The sequence below is a fragment of the Spodoptera frugiperda genome, chromosome 15, assembly GCF_023101765.2.
Source record: "Spodoptera frugiperda isolate SF20-4 chromosome 15, AGI-APGP_CSIRO_Sfru_2.0, whole genome shotgun sequence".
Classification (NCBI taxonomy): domain Eukaryota; kingdom Metazoa; phylum Arthropoda; class Insecta; order Lepidoptera; family Noctuidae; genus Spodoptera; species Spodoptera frugiperda.
Genome location: NC_064226.1, coordinates 28,875 through 40,021, shown reverse-complemented (window position 1 = coordinate 40,021; position 11,147 = coordinate 28,875). Strand labels below are relative to the sequence as shown.

General features: G+C 56.1%; 1 protein-coding gene across 1 annotated transcript; it reads left to right on the top strand.

Moving 5' to 3' along the window:
* The first annotated feature begins 5,274 nt into the window (after nt 1-5,274).
* LOC118278015 (uncharacterized) lies at nt 5,275-5,874 on the top strand. The gene has a single exon (XM_035597068.2). The coding sequence runs from the start codon at nt 5,275-5,277 to the stop codon at nt 5,872-5,874; it is 600 nt and encodes a 199-aa protein (XP_035452961.2).
* Nucleotides 5,875-11,147: the final 5,273 nt, after the last annotated feature.

The window sequence follows — 11,147 nt, the reverse complement described above, 5'->3', positions numbered from 1 at the left end:
TGATTGCGTTGACCACGAGACACTTTTGCTGAAATTAAATCATTACGGGATTAGAAACACTGCGCTCCGTCTATTGAAATCATATCTAGGAGATAGGCAGCTAAAAGTTCATATTAACGGTGTTAATTCACAAGGGTCTGAGATAAAAATGGGCGTTCCTCAAGGTTCAATATTGGGTCCTTTCCTCTTTTTAGTGTACATAAACTATTTGCCACTCATATTCGAAAATGAACCAAAAATGGTTCTGTTTGCAGATGATACATCACTGATTTTTAAAATAGGTCGACGTACGAATAATTTTGACGACGTGAACAGCTCCATTCTTCGAGTCTATGAGTGGTTTACTATTAATAACTTGGCGCTTAATGAGAGAAAAACCAAATGTGTTAAATTTTGCTTGCCAAACGTACAAAATAACGAATGTTATGTTGCTTTGAACGGACAAAAGTTGGAATTTGTTAAGGAGACTGTATTTTTGGGTATCACATTAGATGACAGATTGCAATGGGGGCCCCATATAAAAGCACTTTCGGGGAGACTAAGCTCAGCTGCTTATGCAGTTAGACAGATTAGGCAGCTAACGGACGTAGGTACGGCAAGGCTTGTTTATTTTAGTTATTTTCACAGCATAATGTCTTACGGCATTTTGCTGTGGGGGCGAGCTGCGGATGTAGAATCAATTTTTATTTTGCAAAAGCGAGCTATTCGAGCAATATATAACTTGCCCCGTCGCGAATCTTTGAGAGAACTATTTAAAACTATAAACATTCTTACAGTGCCTTCTCAATTCATTTACGAAAATATTATGTACGTGAGAAAAAATCAACAATTGTTTGAAAAAAGAAGCGACAGACACAATTTTAATACGAGAGGTAAAAATAAGTTAGCTATACCGCAATTCCGATTGTCCAAAGTGCAGAAATCCTTCATGGGATTTTGTGTTAAGTGTTACAATAAACTACCAACCACCATACTGAATCTGAACGAGAAAAAATTTAAATCTTGTATAAAGCGTGAACTTTGTAAACAGGCATATTATAAACTGTCAGATTATATTGAAGATAAAAATGTGTGGCAGCATGTTGGTCCGGCTCCACTGGACACTCGCTCACACTAGACAATGCTCTAAGACGATCACTAGTTACACGTTAAATTAAAGTAGTAATTTATTCCAATGTAGTCTAGGGATCCTGTGGCATCAAGCAGTTATTTATTATTTTTTTATTTGAAAAATTAAATTAAAGATTATTTTTTATTTGTATAGAAGCATTATTTCAAAATTGTAAGTGTACATATGTGGGCACTATGTTTGAAACAACCCGCTTTTTTAATTTATATTCTTTACAAATTGGTTTTATTGTCCCATAGTTTTGACGTCGTATTGTCGTTACATTGTTCCTACATATATAGACAATAGGTAAATGATCAAATAATGTATCAGAGATATTGTAAAAAATATTTTTTGAAAAGAGTAACGATGGAGTTTCTTGCTCGTTCTTCTCCATTCGAAGCAACACTTTGGAACGAGCGCCTAGCTTCACTGACAGACAGACTGACGGACAATTCAATTTGACGTTTCAAAAGTGCCTAATTTAGGATTAATTGAAATAAATGCTTTGACTTTGACTTTGACTTTGACAATGACAACTGTCAACAAGAACTTCTGTCATCAATGACATCTGTCAAAATCGGCAACTGTCAACAATGACAACTGTCAACAATGACAACTGTCGAAATCGGCAACTGTCAACAATGACAACTGTCAAAAAGAACTTCTCTCATCAATGACAACTGTCATCAATCAGAACTGTCAACAATGACAACTGTAAAAATTGGCAACTGTCAACAATGACAACTGTCAAAATCGGCAACTGTCAACAAGAACTTCTGTCAACAATGACACCTGTCAAAATCGGCAACTGTCAACAATGACAACTGTCATCAATGACAACTGTCAACAATGACAACTGTCAAAATCGGCAACTGTCAACAATGACAACTGTCAACAAGAACTTCTGTCACCAATGACATCTGTCATAAACGACGTCTGTCAATAATACCAATTGTCACAAATTACAACTGTCAACAAGAACTTCTGTCAACAAGAACTTCTGTCACCAATGACATCTGTCAAAAACGACGTCTGTCAATAATACCAATTGTCACAAATTACAACTGTCAACAATGAGATTGTCAAAATCGGCAACTGTCAACAATGACAACTGTCATCAATGACAACTGTCATCAATGACAACTGTCATCAATGACAACTGTCATCAATGACAACTGTCATCAATGACAACTGTCAACAATGACAACTGTCAAAATCGGCAACTGTCAACAATGACAACTGTCAACAAGAACTTCTGTCATCAATGACAACTGTCATCAATGACAACTGTCATCAATGACAACTGTCATCAATGACAACTGTCATCAATGACAACTGTCATCAATGACAACTGTCAACAATGACAACTGTCAACAAGAACTTCTGTCATCAATGACACCTGTTAAAATCGGTAACTGTCAACAATGACAACTGTCAACAAGAACTTGTCATCAATGACATCTTTCAAAATCGGCAACTGTCATCAAAGACAACTGTCATCAATGACAACTGTCAACAATGACAACTGTCAACAATGACAACTGTCAACAATGACAACTGTCAACAAGAACTTCTGTCACCAATGACATCTGTCAAAATCGGCAACTGTCAACAATGACAACTGTCAACAAGAACTTCTGTCATCAATGACAACTGTCATCAATGACAACTGTCATCAATGACAACTGTCAACAATGACAACTGTCAACAAGAACTTCTGCCATCAATGACAACTGTCAACAGTGACAACTGTCAACAAGAACTTCTGCCATCAATGACATCTGTCAAAATCGGCAACTGTCAGGTTAGGTTAGGTTAGGTTAGGTTGAACACGGCGCCCGGACCCGACGGAGTTCCTGGACGTGCTCTCGTCCTTGCTCTGAAGGAGCTAGAGCCCCAGCTGAGAGGGATCTTCACAGCATGTCTCGAGCAGGGTCAGTTTCCCAGTGTGTGGAAGGAGGGGAAGCTGGTTCTGCTGAGGAAGGAGGGGCGCCCAGCGGACTCACCGTCCGCGTACCGGCCCATAGTGTTGCTCGACGAGGCGGGCAAACTTTTCGAGCGCATTATCGCGAATCGCCTCGTCAGCCACTTGTGCAGAGAGGGGCCGAACCTGGACGACAACCAGTTCGGGTTTCGTCAGGGGCGCTCCACCATAGACGCCATCATGCGCGTGAGGACCCTGGCGGAGGAGACGGTGTCCCAGGGTGGGGTGGTGCTGGCGGTGTCTCTCGACATCTCCAACGCATTTAACACCCTACCCTGGAGTTGTATTAGGGAGGCACTAAGTTACCATCGCGTGCCTTCCTACCTCCGCCGCACAGTAGGGGCTTTCCTAGAGGGTAGATGCGTCATTTATCGGGGACGTGACGGTGCAGGTCGGCACCTCGTATCTTGCGGTGTTCCACAGGGATCGGTCTTGGGACCGCTCCTGTGGAACATCGGCTATGACTGGGTGTTGCGAGGCGAACTCCCGCCGGGCGCTGACTTGACTTGCTATGCGGATGACACGCTAGTGACTGCCCGGGGGGCTCGCACAGGGAAGCGACGTTGAAAGCTACGGCTGCGGTGTCACAGGTGGTGAACCGCATCCGGCGCCTGGGCCTGGAGGTGGCCCTGAACAAGTCGGAGGCCATGGTGTTTCATGGCCCCCGGCGTGCGCCGGCGCCGGGATCGCACATCGTGGTCAGCGGGGCCCGCATAGCTGTCGAGTCTACCATGAAATACCTGGGATTGGTGCTCGACAGCCGATGGGAATTCGGGCCTCACTTCCGGCGACTGGCGCCCAAGCTGATGGGCGCCGCGGGCGCGCTTTCAACGTTGCTTCCCAACTTGGGGGGCCCGAGCGCCGCCTGTAGGCGGTTGTACGTGGGAATCGTGCGATCCATGGCCCTGTATGGGGCCCCTGTTTGGGCAATGGACCTGACGGCCAACACCCTCGCCATTCTGCGTAAACCGCAGAGGGCGATGGCCGTTAGAGTCGTCCGCGGGTATCGCACGATTTCCTACGAGGCGGCTTGCGTTCTGGCCGGATCCCCGCCCTGGGACCTAGAGGCGAAAGTACTCGCGTCATTGTATCGATGGCGCGAGGAAGAGCGCGCACGGGGCTCGACGCCGATTCAGCGGCAGATCGAGCGACGCCGAGAAGAGCTCCGTCAGGTCTTGGTGGCGGAATGGCGGCAAAGGCTTCTGCGCCCTACCGCCGGCCTCGCTACCGTCGAGGCGATCCGGCCAGTACTCGACGACTGGCTCGGGAGGAAGCACGGCTCCCTGTCGTTCAGGGTGACGCAGGTGCTATCTGGGCACGGATGCTTCGGCAAGTACCTGTGCCGCATAGACAGGGAGCCGGACGCTCGGTGCCACCACTGCGTCCATTGCGGGGAGGACACGGCGCAACACACGCTCGCCGAGTGTATAGCTTGGGAGGAGCAGCGCCGTGCCCTCACAAACGAAATAGGAGGCGATCTGTCGCTGCCGGCCGTCGTACGCAAGATGGTCGACAGCGCGGAGTCGTGGGACGCGGTGGTGTCCTTCTGCGAGGACGTGATGTCGCAGAAGGAAACTGCGGAGCGGGAGAGGGAGATCACGACTCCCCTCCCCGCCCGCAGTAGGCGCACCGGGCGCAGAAGAAGGGCGGACAACGCCCTCTACCAGCCCCCATGAATGGGTCCAGGGGCGCGGGACTTGGGGAAGTCCCCGCCCCCTATTCCATAGACCCGAGGTGATGGCGTGCGCGGGTGTCGGCGCTCGCCTCTGAGACGATGCACGGGGTAGTCCAAACTTACCTACCCCGTGCAAGAGATGAGGTCAGGGCGGACCTGGCCGGCATGTGATGTGGGGCTGCGGACGAATCTGGACTCCCGCGCCCCCCCCCGATCACGTGCTGAGTAGACACCGGGGGGTTTTAGCCGGTAAGAGTCCGGCATACCCCTCCGCCTTTCCCCGGGCGGAGGAAGTCCATGAGGATTTCCCCCCGACAAAAAAAAAAAAAAAAAAAAAAGGTTAGGTTAGGTTAGGTTAGGTTAGGTTCCCTCAGACAGGCTGCCACGGGTGCGCGGCTGTTCAAGGTGCCAGGTGCTGTAAGCGACAGTGCCAAAAAGGCGGACGCTCTGGCCGCCAAAATTAGGGAGGTCCTCAATCCGGAGGACGTCCGGGTCTCCAGGCCAATGAAAACCGCAGAGCTGCGGATTGCTGGTCTGGACGACTCCGTGACCACCGAGGAGGTGGTGGCGGCCGCTGCCCGAAGTGGTGAGTGTCCGCCAGACAATGTGCGGGCCGGCGATATACGCGCTGACGCCTCTGGACTCGGCGTGGTCTGGATTCGGTGCCCCGTGGCGTCAGCGAAGAAAATCGCTGAAAGCGGCAGGTTGCTGATTGGCTGGGTTGCAGCGCGGGTAAAACTGCTGCAGCCCCGGGCTCTGCAGTGCTTCCGGTGCCTGGAGAAGGGGCACGTCCGGGCAAAATGCACCGCCGAGATCGACCGTAGTGATCTTTGCTATCGCTGCGGTCAGCCCGGCCACAAAGCGACCCAGTGTTCCGCAGCGCTCAACTGCAGTCTTTGCTCGGCTGCAGGAAAACCGGCGGGACACAAAGTGGGCGGAGGGGCCTGTGGTGCACCCGCCACCAACAAGGCCCAAACGAGGAGGAAAAAGAACAAGAAGAGGAGCTCTAAGCCTGCCGGGGAAACCTCGCCACCCCCGCAGGCCAGAAACTCCGCGGCCGACTCCCGGTCCAGGACTGTTGCCGAGGGAATGGACTGTCAATAATGGCACAACTCCATTTCCTCCAGGGCAACATCAACCACTGTGCCAGAGCTCAGGACCTCCTAGTCCAGAGCATTGCAGAGTGGTCGATTGACGTCGCTGTGGTCGCCGAGCCATACTTCATCCCTGCCCGTGACAACTGGTTGGGATGCGCTGATGGTTTGGTGGCCATTATTGGCGGGACTCTGATCGACCCGTCTCGTGGCCGCGGCTGGGTTGCTGCGGTCTCGGGCGGCATCGCCATTGTGGGGGCGTATTTCTCCCCCAACAAGAGTCTCGCCGACTTCGAGAGTTTCCTTGTCGAGTTGGGCGCCGTCGTAGGTCGCCATCACCCTCGTCCCGTTCTGGTACTGGGTGATCTCAACGCCAAGTCATCGGCATGGGGATCTCCAGTCACTGACCCCCGGGGCGAGGTGCTAGAAGAGTGGGCGATCACGACTGGTTTGGTCGTCCTGAATCGGGGTTCGGAATATACCTGCGTGCGGCAGCGGGGCGGGTCGATAGTGGACGTCTCGTTTGCTAGCCCCTCTGCCGCCGGCCGAGTCCGCGACTGGCGTGTCGCTGTGGAGGTGGAAACGCTATCGGACCACCGATACATCCGGTTCGACGTCTCTGCCCGGACCGCGAGCGGCCGCCAATCAACAGCCCCGATTAACGACGGCCCGCGCTGGGCGCTCAAGCGCATCGACAGGGAAATACTCGAAGAAGCTGCCTTAGTCCAGTCCTGGAACTGGGAGTCGACGACGACCGGCCCCGTCGACGTCGAGGCGATGGCACTGCGATTTCGCGGGGCGATGACGCAAATTTGTGACGCGTCTATGCCCCGCGTCCGCCCACAGTCCGCAAGGCGCCAGGTGTACTGGTGGACGGACGAGATCGCGCAATTGCGCGTAGCGTGTATCGCGGTTCGGCGCCGGTACACCCGATACCGGAGACGACGACGACGGGATCCCGTCGAGGAGGACGCGCTGTACCAAGCGTACCGCACGTCCAAGGAGACTCTGTGGCGGGCCATCGCCGACTCAAAGTCGCGTGCCAGGGAGGAGCTGCTTGGGTCCCTAGATCGGGATCCGTGGGGACGCCCCTACCGCTGGGTACGGGGCAAGTTGCGTCCATGGGCACCCCCACTAACCCAAAGCATGGATCCACAGTTGTTAGAGGCGGTGGTATCGGCTCTCTTCCCTGAGCGAGCTGAGTACGTTCCCCGGCGATGGCTCCGCCCTCAGCCACAGACTCTCCAGCAGAGGAGAGCACCGACGTCCCCGAGGTGACGCAAGCAGAGATGAGAGCGGCCGTGTTGCGACTCCGGGCAAAGAACACGGCGCCCGGACCCGACGGAGTTCCTGGACGTGCTCTCGTCCTTGCTCTGAAGGAGCTAGAGCCCCAGCTGAGAGGGATCTTCACGGCATGTCTCGGGCAGGGTCAGTTTCCCAGTGTGTGGAAGGAGGGGAAGCTGGTTCTGCTGAGGAAGGAGGGGCGCCCAGCGGACTCACCGTCCGCGTACCGGCCCATAGTGCTGCTCGACGAGGCGGGCAAACTTTTCGAGCGCATTATCGCGAATCGCCTCGTCAGCCACTTGTGCAGAGAGGGGCCGAACCTGGACGACAACCAGTTCGGGTTTCGTCAGGGGCGCTCCACCATAGACGCCATCATGCGCGTGAGGACCCTGGCGGAGGAGACGGTGTCCCAGGGTGGGGTGGTGCTGGCGGTGTCTCTCGACATCTCCAACGCATTTAACACCCTACCCTGGAGTTGTATTAGGGAGGCACTAAGTTACCATCGCGTGCCTTCCTACCTCCGCCGCACAGTAGGGGCTTTCCTAGAGGGTAGATGCGTCATTTATCGGGGACGTGACGGTGCAGGTCGGCACCTCGTATCTTGCGGTGTTCCACAGGGATCGGTCTTGGGACCGCTCCTGTGGAACATCGGCTATGACTGGGTGTTGCGAGGCGAACTCCCGCCGGGCGCTGACTTGACGTGCTATGCGGATGACACGCTAGTGACTGCCCGGGGAGCTCGCACAGGGAAGCGACGTTGAAAGCTACGGCTGCGGTGTCACAGGTGGTGAACCGCATCCGGCGCCTGGGCCTGGAGGTGGCCCTGAACAAGTCGGAGGCCATGGTGTTTCATGGCCCCCGGCGTGCGCCGGCGCCGGGATCGCACATCGTGGTCAGCGGGGCCCGCATAGCTGTCGAGTCTACCATGAAATACCTGGGATTGGTGCTCGACAGCCGATGGGAATTCGGGCCTCACTTCCGGCGACTGGCGCCCAAGCTGATGGGCGCTGCGGGCGCGCTTTCAACGTTGCTTCCCAACTTGGGGGGCCCGAGCGCCGCCTGTAGGCGGTTGTACGTGGGAATCGTGCGATCCATGGCCCTGTATGGGGCCCCTGTTTGGGCAATGGACCTGACGGCCAACACCCTCGCCATTCTGCGTAAACCGCAGAGGGCGATGGCCGTTAGAGTCGTCCGCGGGTATCGCACGATTTCCTACGAGGCGGCTTGCGTTCTGGCCGGATCCCCGCCCTGGGACCTAGAGGCGAAAGTACTCGCGTCATTGTATCGATGGCGCGAGGAAGAGCGCGCACGGGGCTCGACGCCGATTCAGCGGCAGATCGAGCGACGCCGAGAAGAGCTCCGTCAGGTCTTGGTGGCGGAATGGCGGCAAAGGCTTCTGCGCCCTACCGCCGGCCTCGCTACCGTCGAGGCGATCCGGCCAGTACTCGACGACTGGCTCGGGAGGAAGCACGGCTCCCTGTCGTTCAGGGTGACGCAGGTGCTATCTGGGCACGGATGCTTCGGCAAGTACCTGTGCCGCATAGACAGGGAGCCGGACGCTCGGTGCCACCACTGCGTCCATTGCGGGGAGGACACGGCGCAACACACGCTCGCCGAGTGTATAGCTTGGGAGGAGCAGCGCCGTGCCCTCACAAACGAAATAGGAGGCGATCTGTCGCTGCCGGCCGTCGTACGCAAGATGGTCGACAGCGCGGAGTCGTGGGACGCGGTGGTGTCCTTCTGCGAGGACGTGATGTCGCAGAAGGAAACTGCGGAGCGGGAGAGGGAGATCACGACTCCCCTCCCCGCCCGCAGTAGGCGCACCGGGCGCAGGAGAAGGGCGGACAACGCCCTCTTCCAGCCCCCATGAATGGGTCCAGGGGCGCGGGACTTGGGGAAGTCCCCGCCCCCTATTCCATAGACCCGAGGTGATGGCGTGCGCGGGTGTCGGCGCGCGCCTCCGAGACGATGCACGGGGTAGTCCAAACTTACCTACCCCGTGCAAGAGATGAGGTCAGGGCGGACCTGGCCGGCATGTGATGTGGGGCTGCGGACGAATCTGGACTCCCGCGCCCCCCCCCCCACGATCACGTGCTGAGTAGACACCGGGGGGTTTTAGCCGGTAAGAGTCCGGCATACCCCTCCGCCTTTCCCCGGGCGGAGGAAGTCCATGAGGATTTCCCCCCGACAAAAAAAAAAAAAAAAAAAAAAAAAAAAGGTTAGGTTAGGTTAGGTTAGGTTAGGTTAGGTTAGGTTAGGTTAGGTTGCCAATGCTGCCGCCACCGCTACCCCGGTCACGGTCGCTGACGCGGGAGATGAGATGATTGAATAATGGGGCGCAATCATCTCATCCTACAGGCCAACACCAACCACTGCAGAGCGGCCCAGGACCTGCTGGTGCAGACCATGGCAGATTGGTTGGTGGACGTAGCGGTAGTTGCCGAGCCCTACCGGATTCCCGACCGTTGGCTGGGCGACAGGGATGGCCTAGTCGCGATTGCGGCACGGTCTTCCACAGACTCCCCTCCCCTCTCGCTTCTAGAGAGAGGATCGGGATACGTGGCCGCCGTGTGGGGGGACCTGGCCCTTGTGGGGGTCTACTTCTCCCCAAATCGCCCTCTCCAGGCCTTCGAGGATTTCCTCGAGGGACTTGCGGCCGTAGTCGGCAGGATGGCGCCTCGACAGGTTTCCGTTCTGGGGGACTTGAACGCCAAGTCAGAGACGTGGGGCAACTCTGCCACCGACGCTCGTGGGCGGGCGCTTGAGGCGTGGGCAGCCTCCTCTGGTCTCTCCCTCTTGAACAGGGGGAGTGTTCAAACATGCGTGCGGCGGCAGGGTGGGTCCATAGTGGACGTTACCTTTGCCTCCCCAGTGCTGGCCGCACGTGTGGAGAACTGGCGGGTGGACATGGTGGAGACTCTGTCGGACCACAGATATATTCGGTTCGAAATCTCCACCCAGAGCCGACGGGGAACTCCACATCGTCGGGCCGATCCCCGTTTCCGCGTTGGGCTCTCACTCGCTTGGACCGGGAGGCTGCAAAGGAGGCCGCGTTCCTGCAGGACTGGCTTTCGCCCCCTGCCGTCCTTGACCTGGACGTTGACGCCGCGGCGTCACTACTCAGAGGGTCTCTGACCGAAGTGTGTAACTCCAGCATGCCTCGGACTCGTCGTCCGCCTCCAAACCGTGCCGTGTATTGGTGGTCGGAGGAGCTGGCGCAGCTGCGGGCAGCGTGCATGGCCGCAAAGCGCCAGTTCACGCGGAGTCGTCGCCGGCGGCACCGAGACGAAGCAAATGAGGACCGTCTGTACGAAGCGTACAAGGCGGCAAAGGCGGCCCTCAAGTCAGCTATCGGCGCCGCCAAAGACGCAGCGAGAGCCGAGCTGCTGGAGACACTAGACGGCGATCCATTCGGGAGACCATACAGGGCGGCGCGTAACAAACTGCGCCCCTCAGGTCCCCCGGTGACCGAGACCCTTGAGCCTTCATTGCTGGATGAGGTGGTGCTGTCCCTGTTCCCGCGCCGGAACGCCGATTTCACCCCTCCAGCAATGAACCCCCTCGGGATATGGAGGCGGAGGTACAGGTCCCTCCTGTCGCGGACAGGCGAGGTTCACACGGCGTTGGTCCGTCTCCGGGCAAAGAAAACTGCCCCCGGCCCTGACGGTGTCCCCGCTAGGGTGGTGGCCATTGCCGCCTCCCAAATGGAGGAGCGGTTTCGGGACCTCTTCAGCGCGTGTCTCGCAACGGGGAGGTTCCCGAAACCCTGGAAGAAGGGCAACTTTGCCTGCTGCGCAAAGACGGACGCCCGGCGGACTCCCCCTCGGCATACCGGCCCATCGTTCTGCTCGATGAGGTCGGAAAAATGTTCGAGGGGATCATAGCTGCCCGCCTCAACCGCCATCTTGCCAACGTTGGACCGGATCTCTCCGACGCTCAGTTCGGTTTTCGAGCCCAGCGGTCGACAATAGATGCCCTGACCCGTCTCAAGGGCCAGGT